Source organism: Marmota marmota, unplaced genomic scaffold, assembly GCF_001458135.2.
Source record: "Marmota marmota marmota unplaced genomic scaffold, marMar, whole genome shotgun sequence".
In the NCBI taxonomy this organism is placed as follows: Eukaryota; Metazoa; Chordata; class Mammalia; order Rodentia; family Sciuridae; genus Marmota; species Marmota marmota.
This window is the reverse complement of record NW_026000026.1, coordinates 29,312,808-29,327,762: the sequence shown is the minus strand read 5'-3', so window position 1 is coordinate 29,327,762 and position 14,955 is coordinate 29,312,808. Positions and strand designations below refer to the sequence as shown.

Below are 14,955 nucleotides of genomic sequence, written 5' to 3'. Positions count from 1 at the left end.
AAAGACCTCTCCACAGGTGTGGCTGTATACTGGACCGGTAGTCAATGACGGGTAAGATCCAATTGCAATGGTACCAACCTAACGGGTAAGGACCATATGTACTATTGGACAACCTAAGGCAGGCACGGTCCCTAAGCCACATGCTTTTTGTTTAAACAGAGAGGGGGAGATGTTGAGAGCCACAGCCGAAGGGGCCCCAGCAAACTTCCAGCTGCCAGCAAACTTCCAGCTGCCGGCTGATGATTGGCTCACAGCGGCCCCAGCAACATCTTGCTGATTGGCTCCTCTGCGGTGATGCTCATTGGGCTGTTTCCCTGCCCTTTCAGACCACGGAGCTGCTCATTGGGGGACTTTTTTGGCTCCGCCCACGTGACCCAGCCAATCGGCCTCAAGAGCAGGAGGATTGTGGGAGGGGGAGAGAAGCTGGTGTGGGAGAGAGAGGCTTGTGGAAAGCCGGTGGTGGCAGTTGAGGCTCTGAGGGTTTTTCCTGAGAGGCTGTTTTGTTTGGCGTGTGTGATTCTAAAAATAAAGTTAGTTTCTTTTGACAAGTGGCTCCTGATTGTGCCCAGCCAGACTGCGGCATGAACTTGTTTTGATAATGGAAATATTGCATACATGCCCTGTTCTAGTCTGGTAGCTACTTAGCCACATGGGAATATCAGACACTGGAAAGGTGGCTAGTGTGCCTGAGGAGCTGAATTTTTATTTAGCTCCTGGCTACCATATTGGATTGCGGAGGTCTGACATTAAGGATGAGATTAGGAAGGCCAACCTAGAAAAGCCTATTGTAGATAGAGGAGTTGCCATCCTCACCAACTATTTTCTAGCTCTTTTAGTTGGATACAGCAGTGAGAACAAGACAGACAGTTGCTGAGGATGAACAGTGATCCCCACTTCTAGAAGCTCCCCTCATGTTTTCTAAGCTGTTTTCTTCACCTTGTCTGCTTAGCTTCTTGCCCTTTTGCTCTGACATACAGTACAGAACAGCAGTGAAGAAATGTATGAGAAAGTCCTTTCTAAATAAGAAGGATGTCTCTGCAAAATATTTGTTCACATCAGTTAAATATGTTGACTGAATTCCATGGCTAGCAGGATGGGTGTTGCCGTTATTGTGACCATTAAGATGGAGAGAGGCGGCTTTTATTCTCCTGGGATGCTCCAAATTAATCTTGCAGGAACATAAATCCTTAGTAAGAACACCCAGGCAACCAAGTTCATGATGGAGAACAGAATTACCAGAACACTGTGGAATTAGTTATTATCTCCTGAAAAGGATAAAATCAGTGAAACAGTTATTTTTAACCAATTTTTTAAATGTTCAAATTAAATGTGCAAGTGTACATGGGAAATAATGTTGAATTATCTTAGATGATTCAGTATGAGCCCATTTCCTGTCATCTCATGTGCAGTATCAACTCCCTGTTTCACTCCACTCTGTGCAGAGGTGGTCATAATCCTTTGATGATGACAAGAGAAGGAAGAGCAACCTAAGGGGTATACTGCTGGGGCCTTTAAGAGGGTGGGCCATGGACCCTCCCATTTACTCTTTTTTTTTTAAGTATTTTTTTAGTTGTAGATGGACACAACACCTTTATTTATTTACTTATTTATAATTTTTATGTGGTGCTGAGGATCGAACCCAGTGCCTCACACATGCTAGGCAAGTGCTCTACCACTGAGCCACCACCCCAATGCCCCTCCATTTACACTTTCTGGGTTTCACCATGTGCGGTGTCTAAGAGGTGGTTCAGCAGATGAGGCAGCATGGTGGTGCAGCTTCTCTTTTCTGGGGTCAACAGGAAGTGCACCAGGTCTGCAGTCACCCCAGGGTTCTGCAGCTTGCATTGTGGAAATCAATGCAGCATGACTCAGTTCACACTTGCCTTGGAGTCCAGGCACTGCCTGCTGCCTGTGCTCAAAATGAGCTTTGGTGTTTGTAACTGGAGGAATGGATTGGTCTCCTTTGTAACTTTCTTTGGCTCCTGGGCAGTTTCTGGTGTTTATTCTATTCTAGTTGGTTTTTCTTAGGAAAAAAATATTCAAATGCCCAGATCTTATTTCCATTCTTAGACTTGTTAAATGAACTTATTTTTGCTTTTTACTTCCTGTTTGATCTTTTTAAGTGAAAAACAGCATTTCTTCAGATTGTCTCAAGTCTTATTTATTTGTTTGTTTGTTTTGGGGTTTACTAAGGATTGAACTCAGGTGCATTTGACCGCTGAGCTACATCTCCAGCCCTATTTTGTATTTTATTTAGAGACAGGGTCTCACCAAGTTGCCTAGTGCCTCGCTTTTGCTGAGGCTGGCTTTGAAATCTTGATCCTCCTGTCTCAGCCTCCCAAGACTCTGGGATTACACGCATATGCCACTGTGCCTGGCTCTAAGTCCTATTTAACCAGAACATCCCAATACATTTTCCTTCCAGTTTCACACTTTATTTTCTTTCCCAGACATTGTTAGGTTTTTTTTTTTTTTAACCCATTTCAGATTGTGCTTAGTAGAAGCTGTCACAGTTGATGTTTCTTCTCTTCCTAGTCCTTGACCATGACAGATGTGACCAGCACACAGATTGTTACAGCTGCACGGCCAACACCAATGACTGCCATTGGTGCAATGACCATTGTGTCCCTATTCATCTCAGCTGCATGGAAGACCAGGTCAGGGGTCATCTCTCAAGGATTTCAGAGGATAAAAATATCCTAATTGTGTTTAGGTGTAGGTTGAATATATGGCATATATAATGGCCCATATTGGTTTGTTTTCAATATTTTTTCTTTTATTAGTACATTATAATTATACATAATAGTTGGGATGGATTTTTTTTAATGAGATGTAGATTTGGATTTTGTATTAGATCAGGTTTTCTTTTAGGAAAAGATGCTGAATACATCCTGATTCAAGGGTCTCGCTAGCCCCGGGAATTTGTGTGTGGTGATTTAAAAGAAGGTAGGACTGTGGTCTGGGGACTAGTGTCCCTGGGTGTGGCTATGTTGAAGTACCTGATCCTTAGTCTGAGGCTTGTGATAATGAGCTCACTCAATCTGTGTGAGTTCTTGGGAGAAGGTTTGGGCTTCAGGCAGGTGTGTCGTGGTCCATATTGAATTGGGGAATGGATATGCTTTGCAAATTCTCCTTTTTTTATGTTATATCTTCGCTCAGCATAATTTCAGTGCTCCCCATAAATGGTTTTAAAAAATTAGGATACACTGAGACTAAAGAAGATAAGATGACCCAGCCTTTATACATTGTCAATTTATTGCTGTTTATAAGCAAACTTTAGACTGTAGGGGGCATTTGAAAAGCAGTGTGTTCCACAGCCCCATTTTACCAATGAGCAATTTGAGGAATGCTGTTTAAAAGAGTAGGCTGCTTCCTTGCCAGTTAAAGGCATTTTCTTGAGCAGAACATTCTACTACAGTGTTTCCACCAAAGAGCTGTTCATCTGCATTTTATTTATCTCTTTATTTGAAGTTTTCGTCCTCAGTTAGATTTTGTCTTTACAATTATTGGTCACCACCATGAGTTATCTCTATGAATATGTTCTACTTTCTAGATTTCCATTTCTACATATGAGAATTGCCCCAAGGATAACCCTAAGTACAATTGTGACAAGAAGACCAGCTGTAGGAGCTGTGACCTGGACCAGAAATGCCAGTGGGATCCCCAGAATCAAGAGTGCTTCTCCCTGCCTGGTAAGTCTTGCTGGGCACCTGGGGAAGGGTCCAGAACTTTGTCTGCTCCCTGAATCTTATGCAGACTGGGTTGTAACCTAACAGAGAGGAGGGGCCTATTCTATCAGTGTTTTGTTTTGTTTTTTAAAGAGAGAGAGAGAGAGAATTTTTAATATTTATTTTTTAGTTTTCGGTGGACACATCTTTGTTTGTATGTGGTGCTGAGGATTGAACCCGGGTCGCACGCATGCCAGGCGAGCGCGCTACCGCTTGAGCCACATCTCCAGCCCCAGTGTTTTGTTTTTGTTTTTTAAACTAAAATTCAAGTCTTAAGTATACACTCTGACTGTTCTTGACATAAAGTCTAGCATCATCTGCTCCTCTGGAGAATGAAATGATTCTGGGTTCATGTCAGTGAATCTGCTCCCCCTTGACACCCACCTGGCTGTGATAACCGGGACTAGAATTCTGTAGTCTCAGCTGCCAGACTTCTGGGCACTGTATGGAAGAGTGTTACTGAACATGGGGATTTGGTTGTTGGCACCTCTTGAGGGGCTTCTCTGAGCAGAGGGAGAGGCAGATTTCTGTGTTAGCAGCAACTCTGAGGTGACCGCCAGTCCTGAGTACCTGTTTATGGAATCCTGGGGTTTAAGGTGATGACTTTGGGGTGGCCAGCCATGACGGAACCCCTGATATATTTACTCCAACCAGATGTCCAGGAATGGGGAGTTTTGTGGCACTGTGTAACAGCTGAGACATGAGCAGGCCACTTGAGCTGAACCAGGGCCCTTTTGAGTGTCCTTTGGAGTAATGCAGTTCAGCTTGCAGAATGGGCTTCCTGTTTGTTTACTCTTGTTCTGAGTCTCAGACATTCATGTATAGCAAAACCCCTGGGGATCTTTCCAAAAGGCATGTTCTGGTACAGGCCTAGGATGGGGCCCTAGAGTCTTCATTTTAATTTGTACACGATGATATGAAAACAGTGCAGCATTTGAAGATTTTAGATTTATTCATTCCCAACTCATTTCCATGTTTGCTGTTCTGTACTCCACCTTTCCATTGTCATATTCATCTATCTGCTCTCCACTCAGGAGTTAGTCTTTCTAACTGTTCTTCTAAAAGATCTGCCATCAAGTATTGACACTAAATGGGTTTTCCTCCAAGTGACTAGAGAGTTGACTTCAGAATATACTTCATGAGATCCAATAAATAAGACTGACAAACATCTCTTCATTCTGTGTCTGGAAGTGAATAATGTGTCTCTTGCCCTTGCCACGTTCTTAACGAAGCACCTAGAATTCAAATCACAAGGATCATTTAGATGTTCAGGAACTTGAAGTAGGTATGTAGTAGTTTTGTGTAATTTCTAAAGCTGTTTTTTCTCTCCCCCTTTGTTAAAGAAAATATCTGTGGCGTTGGCTGGCATTTGGTTGGAAACTCGTGTTTGAAAATTACTACTGCCAAGGGGAATTATGACAATGCTAAACTGTACTGTAGGAACCACAATGCCTTCTTGGCTTCCCTTACAACCCAGAAGAAAGTGGAATTTGTCCTTAAGCAGCTGCAAATAATGCAGCCATCACAAAGCATGGTGAGTGAATCCTCAGAACCTAAGTGTCTCTTACCCACCTTTCTGCTGAGGGCATGACCACAGCTGGTGCATGGAAGGCTGTGGGTGACGGACATGCTGGGAAGAGGAGGAATGCCAGGATGCGTGGCGTAGTAGATGTGGCATTAAAGGAAGGTCAATCTCTTCCTTTAATGGTTTTTACCTGACCTTGAAACTTTTAATACTTCATACATTTTCTTAAGTCATATTTATTATAACATGAAAAGTAATATGTGAGATGAACAGTGACGTGTGTGTGTTTGTGCACATAGTCTGGTGACATCACTAGATAATTCCATACCTATTTTATCTCTAGATTCTGCTGGAGTTGAGAGCAATGGGATCACAGCTAATTAGGTATCATATTTAGACACTTATGTCCTTTATATTTAAGCTATTATTTTAGTACATGTTGTCACCACCACTGAGACATTTATATCTGTTTGGGTCTTTCTAGACCTGGCAGCCCAACAAAAGAGGGCATCTTCTTATGAAGGGTTTCTGAGCTCAGAAAGGCTCATGTTTTCTTCACTGGTAGAATCAGCTCTGCCCATCATGCTGGGATTTCAACTGGTGATTCTCAAGTCCACTCTGTGGGAGACTACGTGGGTAGAAAGGTTCCACTATCCCAGCTGGCCACAGATGTACCTCTGTTCCCTCTCCCCTCTTCTTCAAGTGTTTTATCCCTAACAGGTTCTGGGTGGCACTTTTCAAAAATAGAACCCCACACTCTTATGAAAAGGCTAACAGACTGTTGAGAGCCACAGCGGAAGGGGCCCCAGCAAACTTTCAGACTGTCAGCTGATGATTGACTCACAGCAGCCCCAGCAACTTCTAGCTGATTGGCTCCTCTGCAGTGATGCTCATTGGGCTGTTTCCCTGCCCTTTCAGACCATGGAGCTGCTCACTGGGAGACTTTTTTGGCTCCGCCCACGCAACCCAGCCAATCAGCCTCAAGAGCAGGAGGAGTGGGGGAGGTTGAGAGGCTTATGGGAAGCCGGTGGTGGCAGTTGGGCTCTGAAGGTTTTCCTGAGGAGCTGTTTTGTTTGGCATGTGTGGTTCTAAAAATAAAGTTCGTTTCTTTTGACAAGTGGCTCCTGAATTGTGCCCAGCCAGACTGTGGCAACAGATAAAACAACTAGTGTAATGTGCTCCCCATAGATTAAACTCCAGATGTGGCCCAGTCTGTAGAGCCCAGTTGTGTATGCAAAAAGCAAGATAGGGTACAGGCTGTCTGGTAGAGCTAGGAAGAGGTAACTCTGAAGGTGGGAAGGAGTGGATGGAAAGGGAAGAAGGACGGGCTCCCTGTGCGCTGGTACCCTCCCATACAAGGCATAGAGTTTGAGGGAATAGCTCACTAAGTGAGCTGCAGATTAGCTTGTGTAGCTGGGGCAGGTTGGATGGGAGAAAGATGCTGTAGCTGGGCTTCAAGAAGGGCCCACAGCCAAATCCAGAGATACCTTGTCCACAATGCTAATGGCCCTGCATTTTATCAGGAAAGCAAAAAGACATTATGAAAAGACTTATAAAGTGTATCTGTTAAAATTATGTTTCTTTTTTAAAAACACACATTTAAAAGAAATTTAGAAAATGCCAATAAAAGAGTAAGAAAACAAATAATGTTTGTTAATACCACTAAAAACTCTTTTGGAATGTATTTATTTATTTCAGGTCTTTTAATAAGCATATATATTTTTCCTCTCAAAAATGAAAATACATTGTATATTTTGTTTTTCAACTGCAAAAATTAAGAATATCTTTCATTTCTGGGTTCAAAATTATACTTAATTTTAAAAAATTTTAAAGCACAATGGCAAGAAAATTTTAGGAGAATAGGAGACAAAAACCATCCTAGGTGTTCACTGCTCTTTTATTCTTTATAAAATCCAATACCAAATGAAGCAATAGATTTAAAAAGGCAGTAAACACTGACTGATCTGGGGATAGACAGAGGATTATGATTCAGCCTTTCAAAAGAAGGAAATACTGTCATTTGCAAACACACAGATGGATGTGGAGGATCTTACACTGAGCGAAATAAGCTGGTCCCAGAGAGATAAATACAACATGACCCTGCTTATATGTAGAATCTAAAAAAGTCTAATTCACAGAAGCAAAGAGCACAATGGTGGTTTCCAGGCCTTGAGAAGTGGGGTGAGAAATGGGAACATGGTGATCAAAATGTCCAAAGCCTTCTTTTACATAAGATGAATAAGTTTTAGAGATCTAATATATGCTATGGTGATAATAGTTAAGAATCATATACTTAATATTTGTTCAGGCATAGATGTTACATGTTCTCACCACATACACATACATATGGACCTGAAATAGTAAATATGAGAGGTGATGGATGTCAGTTAGTTGATAGTGGGAACCATCACACAATGCTTAGCTTCTGATCTGAGGATAGACATATAACCAATATTTTATAAATGTTGGGAAAATGACTTCATGTGTGAATAGGCATTTAAACCCAGTGTGGGGTGATGACCATTTCTTCATAGCATTTGTCACAGAGTGTAGAAATTTTGGAACTTGATTATCACCTTGGATATAGATCTCTGTGAAAATTTTGATACCTCTCGTCTCTAAGCTTTGTATTTGTCCTTTGTAAAATGGCCTATATGGAAGTGGTGATATATACCAACACCTGAGTTTAGGGTATAAGGAGGCTTTCCTGTACCTGTGGGTGCACCTAACTTAGTGGGTTTTATCAAGTAGCCTGTTTGGTCGAGACATTGGTTGTTTTCATAATTGTGTCTGTTTTGCCCACAGTCCAAGCTCACCTTAACCCCATGGGTTGGCCTTCGGAAGATCAACATGACCCACTGGTTCTGGGAAGATATGACTCCATTTACAAATAGTTTACTACAGTGGATGCCATCTGAGCCCAGCAATGCTGGGTTCTGTGGAATCTTGTCAGAACCCACTTTTCAGGCATTAAAGGCTGCTACCTGCATCAACCCCCTCAATGGCAGCATCTGTGAACGGCCTGGTAAGGACACTGGTGATAGGCTCCAGGAAGTTTTGAGAAAGAAAGTATAGGAGTCATAGTTAGGTATCATTTTTATTTTAATGTATTTACTTTTTATTTTTAAATGATACTGGAGGTTGAACCCAGAGGCACTTTACCATTGAACTGCATCCTCAGCCCTTTTTATTTTTTATTTTAAAGCAGGGTCTCACTCCCTTTTTTAGGTCTTGCTAAGGTGCTGTAACTGGCCTTAAACTTGCAATCCTCCTACTCAGCCTCCTGAGTTCTTGGATTACAGGCAGATGCCACCACACCTGACATATTTTAATTTTTTTATTGTGCATTATAATGATGCATAATAGTGGGATTCATTGTGCCCTATTTATACATGCACATAATTTACTCAATCTCCTTACCTAGTAACTTCCTCTTCCAACTCCCAATCTATTTGCTCCTTCTATTATTTTTTATTAGTGAATTATCATATGTAAGTGGGATTCATTATGGTATGTTTGTGCTTAGACATGATATAATGTCTTTTTTCATTCTTCCCTACATAGTTAATATTGAGATGTGTGAAATTGTTGTGAAGACAGATGGAGAATTGATTTCAGGCATATTACAAGCAAAACCCAGAATTTTAAAAGCAGAAGGAAATAGTCTGTGGCTTTGACCAGTTTGAGCCATAAACAAAACCAAAAATAAATAACTTTATTTGAAAATCTAATACTCTAATTAACATTGAGATTGTTTGGTTTTTTGACCACAAAAAGTGTTGAGAATTGCCCTCAAGGGCAGATTTCTTAGTGGTGGCAGAAAAATGCTGTGGAAGAAAACAAAGGAAAATAAAAACAAAAGATGAGAAAAGCAGGAACGTCACTGCAGGACAGTAATCAGGAAGCCAGTGTCACATGGAGAAAAAATGATGAGAGAGTTTTGTGACAGGAGGCAGAAGCCAGTCCAAAGGGTTTGAGAGCTGTGGCTGAGTACTAAATGGTCGAATGTTTCAAATAGTTTCTTAATTTGCATGTCTCTGGGGGCTAAGTCTAGGCTCCCTTAGCTGCAGGCACAGGGGCAGCCTCAGTGGCACATAGAAGAGTTCAAAACTAGCTTTTCCTTTCTGCATGGGGCCTCCCATGAAATAACTGCAATTTTGATGGTTTGAGAATGTAAATCATATACTGTAAGATGTTTGAGGGATACAGAAGTGTAGAAGATAATTTGTAGTATTGTAGGAATCACCTTAAAACAAGATTTCTAAACTTTGTAGGGGAGCTTTTCAACCTTTTTTGAATTCTAAATGCTTTGATGAATTTAGTGCATGTAGAGGTCCCACTTATCCTCAAAATTATAAACACAGGACTTTACAAATTCAGATGGATTGTAAAACTCCTAAAGTTCACCCAGGGTCCCCTATATTCTTCTTTTTTTTAAAAAAATATTTCTGGTGCATTATAATTATACATAATTATGCAATTTACTGTTACATATTTATATATGTACATGATATAATAATATAATTTTATTTTCCCCCATTCCCTCCCATTCTCTCTTCTTCTGGTCCCTTTCTTCTACTCTACTGATCTCCTTTTGATTTTCATGAAGTCCCTCCCCCCGACACACACACTGTTTTCATTTTTGCTCTCTATCTTCCACATATGAGAGAAAACATATGACCCTAGACTTTCTGAGTCTGGCTTATTTCACTTAACATAATGTTCTCAACTTCCATTCATTTTCCTTCAAATGACATCATCCATTCATTATGGTGCAATAAAACTCCATTGTGTATATTTCTATGTATTTTCTTTATCCATTCTTTCATTGATAGAAAGGTCCCCTATATTCTAAAAGGTTTCAGATCCTACATTTGTTGAAAGATTTTCTTATTCCTTCTTTTTTGTCCTCAGTGCCCTTTGAATAGAAAGTCCCTTTCTTCCCTGAGTGTGTAAAATACCTTGACCAAACAGTACATGATGATCCAGTGTTTTCTGTTTTCTCCATGTCATGTAGTGCCTGAATTGAGTTCATGGCACACTATTGGGTCACAACCCACACTTGAAAAGTCTCTGACTTTAGTGAAGTTCTTCAATGACCCTTTTGGATTTTATTACCAGTGAAACAAAGACCCAAGTGCCATACGCCATGTGCCTTGCGGACTGCGTGTGGGGAGTGCACCAGCAGCAGCTCTGAGTGCATGTGGTGCAGCAACATGAAGCAGTGTGTGGACTCCAACGCCTACATGGCCTCCTTCCCTTTCGGCCAGTGTATGGAGTGGTATACCATGAACAGCTGCCCCCGTGAGTGCAAAAGGGAGTTCTGGCACTCTTGAGTGCCTGGCATGTGGTGACAATTTTGTTGACAACTGTGGCATGGGGCAGTGTTCATAATCTTTGAACATTTTATGGGCTAGTTGGATTTGACCTTCTACCCAAGTCATCTAGTCCTGCATGATGAGAACCTGCATACAGAATTGAACAGTGATACATGTAAATAAGTCAAGTAAATCTAGGATAGATCACAGAATACAGAAATTAACTCTTCAACTTCAGGGTTATATTATTCAATCTGTGTAATGTCTCCGCCTCCTACTTTCCTAATTTATAAAATAATTGCTCTCTGGTAGAGGCCCCCTGAGGTTCCTTTTGCCTCCACCATCCTGGGATTAAGAGAGGAAAGAGGGACCCCTCTGATGTGTTGAGCAAATTATTGAGCTCTTTAAATTCATTATCTCACTTAAAATGGTCACTCTAGAGTAGTAATTTGGATTTAAGTTAGTCTGTTAAAGAAAAGGTTATTTAAAGATAATAAATTTAGTTCTACCTGATAGTGAACTGTTTACTGTTTGTTCTTTTAATAGCTAAAGATTGTTCAGGTTATTATACCTGCAGTCATTGCTTGGAGCAGCCAGGCTGTGGCTGGTGTACTGATCCCAGCAACACTGGGAAAGGGAAATGCATGGAGGGATCCTACAAAGGACCAGTGAAGATGCCTCCACAGGCCTCTGCTGGAACTGCCTATCCACAGCCCCTTCTGAATTCCAGCATGTGTCTAGAGGACAGCAGATACAACTGGTCTTTCATTCACTGTCCAGGTAAGATGCCTGCATATCCAAATTCAAGTTATTCATTACCTGTTTACAAAGAATACAAACTTGAAAGCTACACCATTCATATAAATTTCCTTTAAGTAAAAAATATCAGTAGCATCATTTTAGGAGAAAAGAGTTTCATTTAAAAATATTTTTAAAATATTTTTTTTAGTTGTAGTTGGACACAATACTTTTATTTTATTTATTTATTTTTATGTGATGCTGAGGATCGAACCCAGCGCCTTGCGTGTGCTAGGTGAGTGCTCTACTGCTAAGCCACAACCCCAGCCCTAAAAAATATTTTTAATATGAACAAAAATATTGAGAACTTCACATGAGTTATTTTACAAACTTTTCTCATAAGATAATATATTCTTTATAAAAATGTTACAGATATATATGAAATAAAAACTAGAGTTTCTCCTTTTCTCTCCAATTCTTTATAAACAATTCAATATAGATATTTCCAGACATATTATTTTATATATTTTAAATTAAAGAATACTGTGCTCTAAGTAGGTACATCATATATATTGCTCTGCAATTTGTGTTTTACTTAAAAACACATCATGGTAATTGTTGGAAAAAATTAAAAATGAAATCTCCTGCCAACCCAGAAATTTTTCTTCACAAATGTAGAAAAGAAAGAAAACTGTTTTCTTTTTAAATAAGCATTAAGCCATACTATTACACATCACAGGCACTCTACTAGTGAGCTGAAAATATGGAGGGAAACTTTAAAATGACCAAGCATATGTAAGCAATTATATACATGACCTCAAAACAAACAATAACTTGTCGTCATGAACTTTAATTCTTCCTGTAGCTATGATTCCTGCACCATTTTTTAAAAGACTGTTTTGTTTTTACCATTGAATTTTCTTGGCACGTTTGTGGAAAATTAGTTTACTGTGAACAAAACAATTTGATAAAATTCCGTGCTCCTTCATGATAAAAACCCCGAATAAACTAAATATAGAAGGATTATACTTCAATATAATAAAGGCTTATAAGACATACCCATTGCCAACATCAAATGAGTGGGGAAAAACTTCTCTAAAATCAGAAATGAGACAAGGGTGTCTACTCTTACCACTTTTATTCAATATGGTACTGGAAACTAGCCAGAACAATCAGATAAGAGAAAGAAAAGGAATACCAGTAGGAAAGAAGGAAGTCACATTATCCCTGTTTGCAGATGATGTGATTCTATATCTAGAAAACCCTAACAAATCTGTCAGAAGTCTCTTAGAACTGATTAATTCAGTAAAGTAACAGGATACAAAATCAAGGTACATAAATTGGTAGCTTTCCTATACACCAACAAGGAACTTAGTGAGAAAGAAATCAGGAAAAAATGTCACTCACATAGTCTCAAACAACAACAACAACAAAATACCTAGGAATAAACCTAACTAAGGAGGTAAAAGATCTCTACCATGAAAATTATAAAACATAGAAAAAAGAAATTAAAGAAAACCCCAGAATATGGAAAGTCATTGTTGGAGGCCATGATCAAGTCAAGATGGCGCCTGGCAGTTTGCCAGGAGGAGTGGTTTGTGAGGCAACGCCAGCGAGCCATCAAGATGGTGGGGAGTCCTTATTGGCTGATTGCTGTGTCTGTAGGGGAGCAATGCTATGATTGGATGATGCTGATTGAGTCATGCTTTATGTAAATCAGTTAGATATATATACCTCAGCTGTTCCGCAATAAAGCAGTTCCCACTTCAACCTTCAAGTTGCTTGTCACCTCCGGGTTATTTTGCCCAGCTGGACTGCGGCAAGTGGTGGCCCATACGGGGAACTCTGGGACTCTCGGGGGTAAGTGACAAGGTAAGCTGCCTGTCCCTAGAAATAGATAGGACGGGAGGAAAGCTGCTAGCCCCTGAGGAGCAGATAGGGCGAGAGGATGGATGGCCTTTTCAAGAAAATAGAAAAATTGATACAGTGTGTTTTTGTTTTGTTTTGTTTCGTTTTTGTTTCATTTTATCTTAGTGTGTTGTCTTTGTTATGGAAATATGGGATCAGAAGTTACTAAAATTCAAACCGAAAGGGTGTTAAGTAAATTGCTAAAGGAAGGAGGAACCCCAGTAAAACCAAGAACAGTTAGGGCATACGTTGATAAAAGCCCAGGAACTCTAGTCAGAAAGAGGAAGAAAGTTCAGAAAAGGAAGGACTATCAGGGAAGGAGTTACAACAAAAGGCTGCTACTAACCCCTTTTTGTCACCAGAGGGTGCATGAAGCAGCGTGGTGCAGCGGCCGCCGCGTTCGTGAGCTGGTCGCGGCGCAGCAGGGACTTTCCAGCCAGCAGCGGCTGTGGCCACTGGCCCTTCCCCGCCCCCCCGCCATGGGGCTGCCTGGGGACCAGGATGCTGTGGCCAGTAGTGGAGGATGCGCCTGGCGCCCCTGAAGTTTGGCCATTTCCAATGCCAATAACTAATGAATCATCAGTTTTCCCTATAATACTACAAATGCTACCACAGGACTCCCTGCTATTCCTGTGGATACAAATGTTCAGAAAGGTCAAACTCCGCCCAAGATGCCCTGCCCCCAGTGTAAAAAGGGATTTCATTTGGCAAAAGGATTATAAGTCCAAATTTGATATTGAGGGGAAACAACCGGGGGGGGGGGGGGACGGGGGGGAACAACCCGCCATTCTCAAGCCTTCTGAGCTTTATAAATGCAGGGTTAGCAATATCTCAAATCCATAACAGCTGTTATCCAGAACTCCAGTTTAGCTATCCTTACATCTGCGACAATGGTTCTCCCACACCTGGAGGCTAATGAATAATAAGCACCATTGAGGCCTATTTCAAATGTAAAAAACCTGGCCACCGACATGGTCAGGTTGCTTGGAACGAGGTTCCGCCGCCGTTACTTAACTCCTGGATTTACATTTACTCCTAGATTTAATACCTTTTCAAATGAAACATTTAAAGGAAACAATTTTACTTATTAAAATCCTAGTCAAGCCATTACACCAGACCCATTTAATATTTGGTCATTTTGTGGATATCTCACCTGTAGGATTTATAAAAGGAGGATCGATGTTTAATGGGTCTTACAATTATACTAGTACTACGTTTGAGACCAATGTACAAATAAACAAGACTAAATATATAGATTTCAAACCTACTCCTGTTTGTTTACTTTCACCTTTCCTTTTCATTATATCTAATAATTCTGTTCAGGATAATGTACTAAATTGTTCAGAAAATTGTTTTCTTAGTGCCTGCTGGAATGCTACACAATTTTCTTTAGCCATCATTGCCAGAATTCCTACCTTCATTCCAGTGCCAGTGAAGACAAAAATAGAAGAATTTCCAGTATTACTGAGAACCAAACGAGACTTCGGAATTACAGCTGCCATCATCACAGCTGTTGCTGTTTCTGCTGTTGCTGCTACAGCTTCTGCGATAACTATCACACAAACTGTACAAACGGCTGCATCAATAAATAATGTAACTCATCAAGTAGCACAAGCTTTACAAACACAAAACATTATTAATGATCATCTTAGAAATGGAATTCTGATGCTCGACCAAAGAGTCGATTTACTTCAAGAAGGAATAGACATATTAATGGATTCCTCTGTTTTAAGCTGCT

General features: G+C 40.5%; 1 protein-coding gene across 1 annotated transcript in view; it reads left to right on the top strand.

Moving 5' to 3' along the window:
* LOC107144385 (attractin-like) overlaps window positions 1-14,955 on the top strand; it is an 85,766-nt gene that overhangs the window by 53,979 nt on the left and 16,832 nt on the right. Inside the window, exons 5-10 of the mRNA XM_015488205.2 lie at window positions 2,536-2,657; window positions 3,554-3,692; window positions 5,072-5,262; window positions 8,059-8,290; window positions 10,375-10,557; window positions 11,118-11,351. Of these exons, the coding sequence (XP_015343691.2) occupies window positions 2,536-2,657; window positions 3,554-3,692; window positions 5,072-5,262; window positions 8,059-8,290; window positions 10,375-10,557; window positions 11,118-11,351 (1,101 nt within the window). The remainder of the gene's footprint in view (window positions 1-2,535; window positions 2,658-3,553; window positions 3,693-5,071; window positions 5,263-8,058; window positions 8,291-10,374; window positions 10,558-11,117; window positions 11,352-14,955) is intronic.